Genomic DNA, 16,329 nt, shown 5'->3' with positions numbered 1-16,329 from the left:
TGATCGATATAAGCCGACGCGAGCAGACAGATGTTGCTCCGTGTTTTATTCCCCGAGGAAACGGCACCGGCTTGACGTCAAATGTTGCGTACGACGTGAGCAAATATCAAATTATTTTCCTTCGTGTCAAGTCATCAAGCTCTTGATAATGAAAACTGTGTTCGCAGGAGACTTTTATTTACAGAAAATTATTATTAGTGGTGAAAGTATTGCTACGACTGGTCGCGTGAGTTTTTATGTTCGGAGAAAACGTTTACTCGGATATGACGGCAATATTTATTTTTCATTTGTGGTACGGGGCGCGGAAAAACATTTCGATTAAGATGTCGGCCAGGATAAAAACGTTCCGACTCGAGATACTAAGCTACTTTCTCGAGATCGGGAACGAAACCCATTTCTGCGTCAAACGTCTCTCGAAAATAACAACCGTTAAGTAAAGGTTTGTATTTTCTAAATATTTATCCGGGAATTCCGATATTTCTCTGTCAATATTAACTCGAATTGCTGGCTTTCGACCCTCACCAAATATTGATCGACTTTCGAATAGCGAATGTAACATCCGAATATCATAAGAATAAATGGGAGGGATCGGCGCCTATATGACTGCGAAGGAAAGAAGAACGGACTACAATTTTGAAACACAGGAGTACCGGTTTTAATTAAGCGATATTTGTGGGCAATCTGGCCCGCACGATAGCTATTCATCATTTATTGTTATTAGCCATTGCGTAATTATGTTCTGGGAAGTTTCCAATATTGATTAAAAGCACATTCCAGCGACAATGCCCCCGCAGTTTTGGCGCTCCATTTCGAGGTCCTAATGGCCTATGAATTCCCCCTACTTACAATACAGTCGAATCGGCCAGTAAACAAGGGCCCTGATTCAATTATCGACCAATTTTCTACTCATTGCCGAGCTTTGCCCTGCGTAGATGTTGTTGCTCCGTTGCGTTTGATGTAGAATTATTAACGGGAAATATCAATTTGGAGCATAACAATAATATTTAAACCGTAACTTTGAAGTGACATTTGACGTATGATACCAATGAGGCCAAAAACAATCCTACACTTGCCAGTGTGGCAAGTGTAGGATTGTTTACATTCAAAACATTATTGACCACATATCAAAAGTTCTAAAGAAGTATAACGTCAAAACCAGATTTATCACTTGTTCAAAAATCTCTCAACATCTTCGGTCCGTCAAAGACAAAATTCCATTTGATATGTCAGGAGTTTACAGCATTCCATGCATATGCGGCAAAGAATACATTGGAGAAAATATCAACTAGACGCAAAGAGCCGTACGACCAAGACAAATAAACTCATAAGCTGTTGCCGAACACACTCATGAAACCGGACATAAAATTTTATTCGATAAAACTTAAATTCTTGCATGTAATCAGTACTTCTATCAACTAAAAATCCCAGAGGATATAGAAACCTATAAGCAACCTAACAATCTTAACCGCGACTCAGGACTCTACCTGTCACCAATATGGGAATCAGTCATCCGAGACTGTGTTTATGCCCCTTATTTAGTTCCGCCTCTCTCAAACAATATATATAGGCAGGTGGAGAGTAAAATACGAGCCAGTTTCAGTCAAGTCCTGAAGAAGCCAACATAATGATTAACGAAACGTCAGCAAGATCGACTCAGCAAAAACAGATGCATGAGGAGTCCAGAAGTTTTGCAAAAAGACGTATGAGAGACTTGGTGCGGATGCGGCACAGAACCAGCAGACGTTATCTACTTAAGCAGTGTACGAACTTTCAAATAGGCGAAGGAGACGAATAAATACCTTCTTCAATCCGCATTAAAAGCGAGTCGATCTGTCGAAGTGAATTTCCACTACGCTTTCGTCGGTAGAAAAAATATTTTCAAAGCGAGTGGACTTAACTAGACTGCGCTGCTTTCGAAAACACTCCGAACACAGTGTTTTCGGAGCGCGAGCATTGAAGATGCCAAGTGAGATTTTGGCGAAACGTCTGCAGGATTCCAGTCGGAGTTCAACAATATATATATATATATATATATATATATATATATATATATATATATATATATATATATATATATATATATATATATATACAAACTACCTGCTATTATATAGTTATATAGTTATGTAGTTCTGGTTTAAGAAAATTGTTGGTTTTTGAAATATATTGTGGGAGATCGATAGCTATGACTGTCTTCCCTTTATCTGCACGTGTAAATATTATGTTTGAGAAATTTATTGGTGTTTGTTATCTGTTAATTGAAAGTTTATTATATTCGCCAATAAATATTTGTTTAAATTAGAATTGTTAATGTTCTTAATTCCTAATTCACAGTCGATCCCTAAACATTCTAATTCTCTATTAATGCTCGAACATTAGTAGAGTGAACAAGATTTAAAAAGTGATTTCATCTTATTTACCACCTCGGAAACAATATTCAATATTCAATAACAAAATAATAAATCGTTTGTTAGCAGACTTACCTGTAAACAGGGTAGTGGCCAATGGTCCTAAAGCATAAACGGGTACATCTTCACCACCGTGGGTGCCCCACTGCCTGGGAACTGCAGCCGCGTGTACCTGGTTGTGGTCTTCCATGGCGGAAGTCGTGTTCATGGGCACGATGCGAGGAGTAGCGTAACCAGGTCCGTTACCGTAAAGGATGGTAGTGTAGGGTTGACCATCGATGTCCGACACTTTGCTGTCAGGCCCTACAGAAGCAAATTATCTTTCAGTCCAGGATCTAGTACAGTTTAATGCAAATTTAACTTTCCACTTTTACTGCATTAATACTGCTTCACTACGTTAGAAACATCTTCAACTTTCGACGACTGAATTTATGTCAATGGTGCAGTTCCAACCAAACTATACATCAACAAATTATTTGTCATCGTTATCGTTGCTGTTGTAGTGACGTAATCAATTTTTAGTATAATTATTTCCCTTCAAAAAGTGGCGATAAACGCGGCATCCGAGGGACGCTAAGCTGCTTTCCTCCATTAAAGGGCTTTAATGCTTTTAATCTACACCTGACGATGCTGATAAAACGAGAGAGTAGCTCTTCATGTGCGTATCAAAGCGAAACGAACCATCAATAGGCCGCATACCGGGCAGACTTTGTGGTTTAAAATACTTATAGGCATGGCCCTTTGACCGGTTGAAGTTAACAGCTTGCGGCGATGCAGTTTCATAAAAATTAATTAGCGTTGTTGAGCTTTAAACAGTTTCAAGCCGGCGATTCATTTGTGAACGGAGAGAAAGTTCTGTGTAAAGAGCACAAGTTTACGTAACGCGTTGAATATATATATATATATATATATATATATATATATATATATATATATATATATATATATATATATATATATATATATATATATATATATATATATATATATATATATATATATATATATATATATATATATATATATATATATATTCAACAAAGCCAGTGAAACACGGAACAACAAAGGGAGCAAGTATAAAATTGAAACAAAATAAAAACACCTCAACGGACGGAGTATGAATTTTTCCTACAGTGATCGATAACGAGACCAGTAAACCTCGTCAGCTGTATCGGTAAGTGTCGAAATTTAAACGCCGTAGGGGAGGCATTACGCAACGCTGCGGCTCACCGAGGATAGGGTGACCCCTGGGGGTGGCTTGACCCCCCATCGTAAGGACGTGCGAATGGTCGGAAGTGACGACGAGCAGGGTCTCGCTGGGGTTTACTAATGTCAGGGCCGCGAGAAGAGCAGTTTCCATCGCCAGGGTTTCGTCCAGTGCTCGGTAAGCGTTGTTGTAGTGGTGGGCGTGGTCTATCCTGCCTCCTGAAATGGCAACGAAGATTGAAAAATATATGCAGTTATGTACACTTACGAACTGTATGTTTCGTGAATGGTTTGATTTTGATTCCCTTGTTTGTATAGTACGAGAAGTACAATTAGAGTTTTTTTTGAAAATAAAAGAACAAAATTAGGACTAGCTGAATAATTAACAAAAGATTTTGTGGTATTCAAGACAAACAATTCTAAAAAAATATTAATCAAAACGTAAGAAATTAAACAATACATTGTTATGAAAAAAAGAGGCCTTTTTCCTGACAAGTGAAGAAAAGTAAATCATGTTCTTACAAGTTATGAAAAATATAGTTGGTTTGGTACATTTAGTTCCATATTTTCACTGGATCCAAATAATGGGCATAGAAAGTAAGACAGCTTTCATTGCATTGGGGTTATAATCTAGTTAAATTAGGCTAAAATAAGTAATTAAATAACTCCCGCGGAGCTGGATCAATTCTGCTACGACATGTACGAGAAAGTTTGTCGTTATTAACATACAAAGTAGTAAAACCGGTTAATCATATGTGAATGTGAATGTGAAAACTAACCAGTTACATTTTCGGGTTAAATTTAAATAATTAGCAATATTGCTAACGATTAATCGAGGTTCCTTTTTAGTGAAGTTTTTTTTTTTTCATATTTGGAGGTATTAAGCTATCTTAAACTAATAAGTCCGCTTAACTAGATTTTTCATATATTTGAGGCGAGCCTTATTGCCAGGCTCATCGGTGTAATTATTTCATCCCGCCGAAAGATCCAGTGACACGGCAGACATTTTATTCGAAATAGTTGGATCAATACTAGGAAGCAACCGTTAAAACCCATATTGTCATTTGGTACATTGTATGATATCATTTCACCGCGCATATCAAATATCAATGTTTAAATTAATAGGGAAACAAAAACTCAATAATGTAATTCCGGGTTGACGGGAATATTATTTAACCTCGTACCAACCTAATTATCGAATTCATCGTGTTGATCAACCGATAACCATAATTCGACACAAAACGGTTGCCCGATTCCCGGGGATATGTTAATCCATAATCGCATAGACACCAGGCTGGAATGAATTAATGGAGGGGAAATGGGAATCAAATTTTTGCCCAGTATTGGCTTACGTGGAAAACGAACCGCTCCGAACCTTTCGAGTTTATCTGATGCCGTCGAATTTTCCGATAAAAGGGTTTATTTTTTCTCCAACCGTCAACACTCTACGCTGATTCGTAAACACGGCAAAGGTGTCTGCTCTCTTTTTGAGATATTGGAATTTATTCAAGAATGATACCTTCTCGAATAATTAACAAGAGATTTTGTGTGATTTAAGACAAACAATAAAAAATATTAATCAAACACTTCAAATATTTTTTCTTCAGCATTTATCGTTTAGCAGCATTATCGTAATTATTAAGAATTAAAGAAGAAATTGAACAAAAAATTGTTATTTAACCTTTCGTGTTTTTACACTTAACAGTTGACTTTTTGAAATACAAATTCATCCTGGCCGCAATGAAAAAAGAGGCCTTTTTCGTGACAAGTGAAGAAAAGTAAATCATGTCCTCACAAGTTATGAAAAATATAGTTGGTTGAGTACATTTAGTGCCATATTTTCACTGGATCCAAATAGTTATTAAATAATTCCCGCGTAGCTGGACCAGTTCTGCTACGACATGTTACACCTTAAATGTTTATCTACGCGATATCTTAGGAATTGTGAAACCTAGAAAAAAAGTATAAGAATCATTTTTGTTATTTGATGGTTGCAAATGAAATTTTGTGAGTTTGTGAATCAGAGTTTATTAATGGTAATATACGTACGTAATGTACCTTAAAACTTTTTAATTAATCATTTTTCGAAAATAATTAATTCGTAGGTAGTTAGTCATGTTGTTCAAAGCCAGAAACTGGTGCGTCGTGGAAAGAAAAAGTTGCACTGGTGAGTTACTTCCTCTTGAAATTTCGATTGTTTAAACCAAGTTAAACTAATGACGAACTAATTGTGTTTACATTTGTTGGTTAGTAGTGGTTTAGACTATTTTTTGCAGTTTGAATTTATGATTTAGCAATGTCTGTAATTCGCTAGCAAAAAGTATGATTTGTCGTCATTCGAATAAAAAGTAGTGAAACCGGTTATTCATATAGGAATGTATTAAACTAATGGTGATCATCTAATAATCAAACCAGTTACATTTTGGGGGTTGAATTCGAGGTTCCTTTTTAGTGAAGTTTTTTTTTTCATATTTGGAGGTGTTAAGCTATCTCAAACTAATAAGTCTGTTTAGGCTTATCAGTGATACGGCAGACATTTTATTCGAAATAGATGGATTAATACTAGGAAGCAAGCGTTATAACATATATTGTTATTTAGTACATCATATGATACCATTTCACCGCGCATATCAAATATCAATGTTTAAATTAATAGGGAAACCAAAACTTAATAATATAATTCCGAGTTGACGGGAATATTATTTAACCTCGTACCAACCTAATTATCGAATTCATCGTGTTAATCAACCGATAACGATAATTCGACTCAAAACGGTTGGCCGATTCCCGGGGATATGTTAATCCATAATCGCATAGACACCAGCCAGGTATGAATTAATGGAGGGGAAAGGGGAATCGGATTTCGTCCAGGACTGGCTTAAGTGGAAAACGAACCGCCCCGAACCTTTAGAGTTTATCTGATGCCGTCGAATTTTCCGATCAAAGGGTTTTTTTCTCCAAGCGTCAACCCTCTGCTCTGATTCGTAAACACGGCAAAGGTGTCCGCTTTTTTGAGATATTGAAATGTATTCTAGAACGAGACCAGCTCGAAATCCCAAACGGTACGAGACAAAGCAGGGAAATCTATTTAGCGGGGCTTAAGGTCGCCCCGGGTTATCGTTAGCCCTCGGTCAGAGTCGAGAAACTTCAATTGCAGACGTTCGTCTCCCAGGGTTGTCGTTCGACGCCGACGTCGCAGCGCACAACTGTTTATTTATTTGTTTCTTAATGAATGTTTTACCCCAGGAAATGTAGACGTTTTGCAGTGTATCGTTACAGTCGACGTTTAGTTGCAGATATAGATGGTAATTTTGTAAAGGCAATATCTAATTTAATGGAACTTAAGTTATGCACAGGGCGTCTCAAAAAAGTATTAGTCGCACCTTTAAATCACCTCAAACCAACCCGAATTTTACAATGCAAATTTTTTTTTTATGGCGGCTTATGGAAACATACAGACATGCGCGCTAGGTTGCCGTTGTATATGTATATGAAACCGGAAGCTGTAATAGAAATTGTTAAAAAATACCCAATGTTGTACGATTTAAAAAATGATGATTGTTTTTACAATTAAAATTGTAGTTTTCACGTTTGTTCCCATTGGTCTATAAAATATTCGAAATTTTTGAGCTAATATGCAAAATGAATTTTCTACCGCCTATCTTGCAGTACAGAGTCTTTTATTATATTTCTCTTTAAAAATATCTGTCCTAGATTGTCTATATGGAAAGTGCCTCTTTAAATATGGACTCTCTTCAGCGCAAGAGCTTCATCGCCAATTAAAACATGAGCGCAGCCAGATTTTAACCGCTTTTCCATGTAGGATTGGTCAAAGGTTGCATGGTCGCTGTTTTTACCAAATCCACCGATATCCACACATAAAAATTTATATTCTAGTACTATTGAAAATGTGTGTAAATAGCAGCAATAATTAGATCCAGTTTGATCCGGGAATTTTACGGTAACCTGCTTACCGTCCAAACTGCCGACGCAGTTTACATACTTCTGTAACGATAGCACTTACTGTGAAAAGTCCAACTCTAAAACTGTGGCCTATGGTGTTGAAAGTATCACCAGTGCCAAGAAATTCGTAAAATGGAAAAATCTGCGGGATACCTATGTAAAATATATCAGGTCTACCAAAATAAATAACATGGAAAAATGGTTGTGGGCTGATAAAATGACAGCTTTTCGGTTGAGTGCTGAGACCTGAAAGTGGAGATCCCAGTTCTCCATCTGGATTTTCACAGGATGATAATACCTATACTTTATTGACAAATGTGTCTTAGCAGTCTCAAGGAATCGCCAACTTAATAATAATGCAGTATTTATCCTGAACAGCATAGAGGCCTTATTCAAACAATAAAAAAATGCAGTTTTCTTTGAATTCGACCGAACAAAATATCAATTCATCATCATCATTCATATATTCGCATACTTGACAAAACTTTCCGCTATTAGATTAGCTGGTAATAAAAAAAAAAGTTGTTTTTGAGCAAATTAATGGTGGATGGTGGATGGATGGGCTAAGACTAAATCTATTTAGGAATCGATATATTCCTGATGATGTAAAAAAGATTAATAATATACCTGACAAAATTTTTCCCAATTTGTATAGCTGCTAATAAAAAAAGGTGTTTTTAAGCAAAACAATGGTCGTTTGCAGTAAGTAGATTTCGAACCTACGCTGCGATGGAGAATCTGATTTCTAATCAGACGCCTTAACCGACAAGCCAAGAGTAAATCTATCTGAACGTTGTAATATTACTTATGATTCAAAAATAAAATGCATATATAATATAAGGGCATCACATTTTGTCTTATATAATAGTAATATATAAATAAGTTGTTTTTTCTTTTATATTATAAGATATGCAATTGCAAGGTTCCAAAAGTTTTAAACTTCGTTTGGCCATTATGATCTTGTCGTCTATTTGTATGACCACTAGGAATACCCTATAGCGTCTTTTGTCCATTTTATTGCCTTTCAGAAATTTTTACATTATCTCGATCGTAGACGACAAAGCAAAGTCCGCTTGAAGATCACGATGCTGAATGTCGTATCAGTTTCGCCGGACATTCCTGACTCCCGACGCTTACGTAACGCGGCGCCATGTTAAATGGAACGGAAACGTAATTAACGTCTACGGTAATTGCGAGCGTTTGAGTGGATATCCACGCACAAACCAAATATGGCCACCGAATCGAAGCAGTTTCCATATACAAGGCCAGCATTAAATTAACATTGCTAATGGCCGGGCATTCATTGCCCACAGTTATTATATTACCAGAGTTCCTTGTCTTTCCCCGTCGTCCGCCCGATCCGCATTAGTTCCCGGGGGAAAGGGGGCGAGAGGTTCGCTTGACTCCTCGACGTTCGTTAATAATTAGTTGAAACCTTCATACATCCTGCACGTGATTTTAACGTTATTAATGCGAAGGAGTTAAGACGTAGTGCACGGTGACGTGCTCAAAATGAAGACGTAATTTCAAAATATGGGCCGCACGGCACTGACGTATTGCGTTTGGTGTTAGCAACGGCGACAGATGTTGTTGATAACGACTTGAAGTCTTGCTGATTTGTATTGTTAGCAAAGATCGACCTGTACTGTGGTGCCAGATTTACGTTTGTTTCTTTGCGGCATTCCCGAGAGAGTCTTCTCAAATACGTGTTTTGTTGCTAAAGATAACTTTCAAAATATCTATTATCAACATCTTACTGGTGTCTAATTTACGCAATCGAAAGTCATATCAAATACAAATTAATACACAAAATTATAATTATAGATTGTTACTGGTTCCTAAATAACTGGGCGTTTGTTTTACATTGGCTTGCACACATCACATTCAATATATTCGTGAGGGTTTGTTTCCTGAACCTCCTGAACCTGTGTCGTAGTCAGCCGATCAGACCAGTTATAGGCAATTTCAGAAAAGTATAGGGGTAAATTGGGGTAAATCGTGTCGTATAAAATTATTTTTGAATCCTATTGTATATCTGATTCTAATGTGTTGTGAAGATCTGTCAATGACTACTAAGGTGGCTTCAGAAAAATGGAAAAGACGAATTGACATGACTTCGGACTATCTTGGTGAAATGGTATATATCTTTTGTTTATTCAGTAGCACTTATTTTCAATGTTGTAATCCCTTTGCATACGTTTTATTACGTTTTCTACTGCCGCATTGAATTGTGACATTTGTCAATTCTGAGGGTCATGTCAGTCAATGCATTCGTGTTACTTTGCGAAAATGTACCCAAAAACTAAGGGTCGTAGAAAAAGTATAGTATCAACACGTTCGGTGTAAACTTTTTAAGTCACTCGTAAGTCAAATGCCGTTTACCGCACTTGTTGCATAATATACTATTACACCATTCTGGCCATGTCTTCTCCTAACTTTTTATTTCTAAAGTGATTTTGGTGTTTGAAAGCTATCTGCTTATTTGTATATTTTTTGGGGCCCTTTTTCCAAAAAACGCTATATTTTGCCCCATCGCATCATTTTTTTTATAGCACTCAGAAATGTTATTTTATTCATATGTTAGGCATCATTATCAAATGAATTGATTTTTATTAAATTAAATATGATTTGGCAACACTGGATTATATTAGATTTCTATGCAAAGCAAAAGAGTTGGCACAGAAGCGTCAATACAGCGTAGTAACCTGTTTATGCGCAGTTTGTATTGGTGCGACGGTGCTACTGTGTTCGTTATTGCGTACTTCTAGTGTTCTAGAACATATAAATATGGAAAGAAGATATTGTGCGAACAATCGAAATAACTTTTGTACATTTTTAGTAGTTATGTTGTAGCTTTGGTGTGTTATGATTGTTATTTTTGTTCGTGTAATGTTCAAAGATTCTACAGAAAAAACAACAAACAAATTCTGCTTGACTCTGCTATTCGACCAGTTCCTCATAGATCAGATGTACCGATACCTACCGCCCCAAAACAACTAGAAAATGTCACATCGTCAGATTTAGAGGAATCTAATTCCGACCAAGATGAGTCAGATTTCACACCAGAATTGAGAGAGCCCAAAGAGTTTAACCAGAGCCTATTAAATGATTTAATTATAGATTTGCACCTTCCAAAAGAAGGCTTCGTGACAAGCATTAACTGGCACCTGGAGTCACATCAAGGAGTCACAGGAAGGACCGCTAGGCTATTGCAACAATATTGCTGACTTAGTTTGGAGATTAAGAAATGTGCCGTATATAACTATTTATTGACTCAATTTACATTTAAAAGAAACTTATAAAAATTTAGGATTTTTTTTTTAAGAAAATAAACACCAAGATTATCAGTGGATGCTTTGTGGTAACCTCAACGTGCAGTGCTCCTAGGGCAACAGGGGGTTATACAAAATGTACATGCTTTATTTGTGAGTGGGATAGTCGGGTAAGAGATAAACATTGGACTCAAATAGGATTGCCCTCTAGAACAAGCCTTACATCTGGTAGCAAGAATATCTTAAAGATAGTTATTTGACCCCAAAAAAGTTTTACTGCCTCCTCTTCATATCAAACTTGGCAATTTGTTAAAGCCCTAGACAAAAGTGCTTCAAAGTGTTTCAAATATTTGTGTGAGGAATTTCCAGTCTTTTCTGATGTCAAGGTAAAAGAAGTTATTTTTGTTGGGTCTCAGATAAAAAACATTACCAATGTCAAGAAAAATGCCTGGATTTCATTTGAAGAAGTAGTTGATAAATTTCTTGGGAAGGACGAAAACTACGAAAGTATTGTTCAAAATATGTTACAACACTTTCATCGTCTAGGTTGCAATATTAGTTTGAAAGTGCATTTCCTGTTTTCACACGCCATTTTCCTGAAAATCTTAGAGTAGTTTGCGAAGAACAGGGAGAGAGGTTTCACTAGGACATTAAGGAAATGGAACGGTGACACCAAGGATAACGACGAAGGCGGACAACTGATGGATGCTAAAACGGGATATGCCCTTAAAAACACACAGACGAATGTCCGGATAACAACGCAGCTTTCTGGCAAAAAGACCAAGATTTCACTCAAAGAAGTCTGAGCAAAGTTTTTTTTTTCACTGTTCACACACTAGGATTCCACTTCTTTCTGAATAAAAAAATAAATTATGTTAGAAATATCGTTTTTTTTTCTTTCATATTTGCAAAAAAACCTTAAGTGGTACAAATGAATGCACAGAATTTTTGAAATCACCCTACCAAAATTATATAAAATTAGTTTCCAAAATAAAAACATCTTTCAAATGTATAATTTTGTGTGTATTATTCGCATTCAAACGTTCAAAAGTGGAGTAGAAAATGTCTGGAAACCATCACGTCATTTCGTTTACGCTGTAAGAAAATAACTGAGAATGAGACTGTTCTAAATTTGACATTTCCTTACGAAACCTCGACCGCGATGGCGCGATTTTATCAAACGTCAGAGTTGTACTCGGTAAAAATCAGAAGAGGGATTTATACGAGAAGCAATAACGGGGCCGTTTTGCTCTGCGAGCGTAATAAAGTAACTGTAGTTTCCCAGAAAAATGATAATAACGGCACGAGGCACAAAAGAATTCCGAAACAAGTTGGAACTCCTTAAAGTTGGCGCATAAAAGATTCAAAAGGGAATAACTATATCGCCTGGGGATTTCTTTTGTTTTTGGTTGCTTTCCTGTTATTTTCGGGAGACGAGCGCGGAGGTAAACAAAAGCTTTGCCAAAATTCGCTATTAGATAAAATCCCGCGAAATCCCGCGGAGCGCGCGAAAGAAAAATACGTTATCTTAACCTTGGTGCTGTCTGTTTCAGTTGTCTGGATCCCGGATGTATTGTTACGGCCGCTCAGGCGAAATTTCAGAAATTATGCAGGGCAAATTTACAAAAGTATGTACTTTGCGCGGCAGCTCCGGGACAAAGGTGTTTAAGCTTAAAATTTTATCTCGAACAGGATATCTTAATAAAGTAGAAGAACGTTCCATGAATACGAAATTGGGATGTCTCGCGAGCGAGGTAAAATATTCCGTGTTTTCTCTTCGGGCGGATAACACGACCCCTAAACAAAGACGCGTGGCTGTTGATTGTAACGCTCGAAATAACTTGTACCTAAGCAGATTTTGTTGCGACGAAAGCTTCTACATTGTAAGCTGGGCTAACCTCCGGTGAATAATGACTACGCGTGCAAGTAATTCGACGTTACCTTTTAAAAATCGGATTAAACGGCCTCGTTTATCCCCACTCCACCTGTGTTCTCATTTCTATCGGGTTAATACAAATACATCTTAAAGAAACTTCCAAATGCTACTGTAATACTTTTTACTTGCTGACGTTTCGCCAATGACCTTGTTGGCTTCTTCAGAGCTTGACTGAAACTGTCTCGCATTTTCCTCTGCACCTGCTTATATATTGTTTGAGGGGGGCGGAGCTAAATGAGGGGCATGCCCACCGTCTCGGATGACTGATTGCCATATTGGTGACAGATAAAAACCTCAGTCGCATTTAATATTGTTACTTTGTTTATAGATTTCTATAGACTCTCGGAGTTTTCGTTGGTAGAATAAAATTTTATGTCCGGTTTGGCGATCGTATTCGGCCACCGATGAAGACTTTATTTGTCTTAGTCGTAAGGCTCTTTCGTCGTTTCATTAAGCTCCACCCCCTTAAAAAATATATAAGCAGTCTAGCTCTGAAGAAGCCAACAGGATGATTGGCGAAACGTCAGCAAGTTCGACTTAGCAAAAACCGACGCAGAAGGAATCCAGAAGTTTTGTACAAAGTATAAATAAATCCTTCCGGCATGACTGAAATACTTCGAAGTTCAAAAAGAACATTTGGGTCTTCAAAATCTTCAATCTAGACCATTTTTCATTTGTGTAGTTTAAAGATAACTGAATCAGAGTGACTGAGACTGACCAACATCTACCCAAATATTATGAGTAGTTGTCACAGTTACAGAAGGTATGAATGTCTCTAATATCCACCCAGAAAATAGATCAACTTTTAATTAGTCCGTTCTGAAGATTTTTGACTCCAAGGGGCAAAACGAGCTGGAGGATGACTTCTCGGAGACACTACATTACTGCAAAAGGAATACGGTTGGGCTCACAGATATTAAACAATGGCTACTCAAAACAACCCATCCAAGACGACGATAAAGGGAAATCCACCAGCTAAGCAACAGGAATCCTAAAGAAAATATATGATTAGTATTCATATCTTACCAGTACGTTTTTCTTTCGTTACGCAAGCAATCAGAAAAAACAATTTTAGCGGTTCAAGAAAAAGAATCTTCAGATATGCGGCCCGAGTACCTCGTTGTTATAATCTAATTACAAACAAATTGAAAATTTAAAAGCGAAACATGCTACGTTCACCAGAGGGCGCCCACGTAGATTTATATCCAAGAGGACCCAAGCTGGTATTTCGGTGTTAAATTATTCCTCCTACGTTGAAACCAAAAAAAAAAAGACTTTCGGTTAAACTTGGTCTTTAAAAAAGAGCAGATTCCTTTCCTTGTTTGCAGACTGGGACAAGACCGTTTCGCTAGATCATTTCGGAGAGAGGTGATATAAGGCTTATATAAATAAAACTTATAACGAATCTGAAATTATTTGCTGCAAATCGAGGCTACGCGCAGTGTAATCCTCGATCAATCTCTGATCGTCCCATTTTACTTATTATTATCGAATTTTACTATCGAGAACCCTTTAAAATTTGTTGAGAAGTTTGAGTTTGATATCTGTTACGTTATTTTCAAAATCAGCGATCTTAATAAATATTTAAAATATTTTTAACAGGTTTTTCATTTTATTTTAATCTTGAAGTTATTACTTTTAGCTCATTGAATACAGTATATAAAGTATTTTGTGACAAATTTCCCAATTTTTTTTTTGAAAACAAAAGAGTACATTTATTGATAAAACTATCGTCACCGACGAAAATTATATTATTATTGGATGCAGTGTATAAAAAATCGCACCGTTAGCTGTTCGTATGTTGTAGGTGAGAATTTCTTCAAAAAAAGTAGTTACGAGAAGGCGTTTTTGTGAGACATTTCCCGAAATTGTCACTGTCAACAGAATATTACTATCTACCTTGGATCCGTTGAGATATGTGTATGTTTATGCAATGTTTATGCAAAAAGGAAGTTCTTGGAAATTTTTGATTGGAGGTTCAAATTTGTCCCTGACGAGTAGTTATGCTAAGGCATTTCTGTGCCACATTTATCAAAACTCAAGCGTATAATTATTTACAAAACTATTGTCACCGACATCATATCGACATTTGTCGGTAGAGATATAGGTATATGCATAAGATATATTTCTTATCACCAAGTTAAGATTATTTTCATTTCATTATTGCAAACTGAATTCTTAAAAAACAGGTCTATTTCTTTTTTTTTTTTCACATTTTTTCAACTATGAACTGAAAACTTTTTAAGCATGTTGTCGCTTTGTTGATTATGGAGAGCTTATTGCATGCTTTGTTGCTCTGTTAAATGGTGGGTTAACTTTGTTGTTCTTAATTTGATATAAATAATAAGTATAAATATAAGTATACTTGTCACGACTGGTAATAATTTGTTGCCACCTAAACTCGAAAGGATCTGGCGGGTCATTCTTTGACTAAAAAATAAAAATTAAAGTAGGTTTAAATTTGATTGTTTGTATATATATATATATATATATATATATATATATATATATATATATATATATATATATATATATATATATATATATATATATATAATCTTGTCTTTTCATTTATCTCGACAGGTATTACCGAATTGGCGCGAACATTTACCGCAAATTAGAAAAAAATCTCTTTCGTCAATAAGAGCTTATCGAATTCTTTTGAGGTGCATTTAATATCAGTTGTGTAATAATTGACCAAAATAAGCGGCGCAGAAAGTCCCCAATCTCGTGCGAAAGAGAGAATGAGGAAGGAAGAGAGCTGCTAAGCAGAAACGGCTTTATCTGGGGACCGACTACGCCAAAACGAAACAATACAAATGCATTTCGGGCCCGTCCTATACACCGTTATCAACACACAAACACAATACTAACCTTCGACAACGAGGAAGAATCCTTTGGGATTCTTGAGGAGAACGGAAAGCGCTGTACGTGTCATATCGGCGAGCGAAGGGTCTCCTGAGGGTCCCGTATCCCGGTCAGCTTCAAAGTCCATGTGGGAGTACGAAAATAAACCTGGCGACAAATATTCGTTATTAGCTTAGCCTCCTGATCAGGGAGGTATATGGAAATTAATAGTCTAATCATCAGCGGCCCGGATGATATCGCAGTGCAAATTGGAAACTTGTCGCGGCGATCGCAACTTTGACGATTGCAGCACGGGGGGCGGCGTGTAGGAGAACTAATCAAAATTTGTCGCCGGAAATGATCGCTATTCGCCTTGACGTGGGGCCGGTCGTCGTGAGGGAATGGATATCGGACCCTCCATAATTTGAGGAAAACGTCAAATTGAATTCTGTCTGTCTATGTCAGTGATGATAAAACTGTAAACCTCAAAATTTTGAAAAATCGAAAAGCAATTTTTAAATCTTACCAGCCATCATTAAAGTAAAACAAGAATGGAATATTCTTAATTTTTGTTACTTAGTTATTTGTTTAATGTCGTTTAAAATATAAAAACCAAAATTATATAACCAATGATATACAAGACTTTAAATGCCTGTGTTATGTATTATGTATTGCTAAATGACAACAAAAAACAAGA

General features: G+C 36.6%; 1 protein-coding gene across 1 annotated transcript in view; it reads right to left on the bottom strand.

Moving 5' to 3' along the window:
* The window catches only part of LOC132700509 (alkaline phosphatase-like), a 132,860-nt gene that overhangs the window by 3,049 nt on the left and 113,482 nt on the right, over window positions 1-16,329 (bottom strand). Inside the window, exons 7-9 of the mRNA XM_060667874.1 lie at window positions 15,660-15,800; window positions 3,639-3,833; window positions 2,484-2,711 (exon numbers count right to left, since the gene is read on the bottom strand). Coding sequence (XP_060523857.1) covers window positions 2,484-2,711; window positions 3,639-3,833; window positions 15,660-15,800 — 564 coding nt within the window. The remainder of the gene's footprint in view (window positions 1-2,483; window positions 2,712-3,638; window positions 3,834-15,659; window positions 15,801-16,329) is intronic.

Source organism: Cylas formicarius, unplaced genomic scaffold, assembly GCF_029955315.1.
Source record: "Cylas formicarius isolate icCylForm1 unplaced genomic scaffold, icCylForm1.1 PGA_scaffold_4__25_contigs__length_36172078, whole genome shotgun sequence".
NCBI lineage: Eukaryota > Metazoa > Arthropoda > Insecta > Coleoptera > Brentidae > Cylas > Cylas formicarius.
This window is presented reverse-complemented; position numbering and strand designations above follow the sequence as displayed.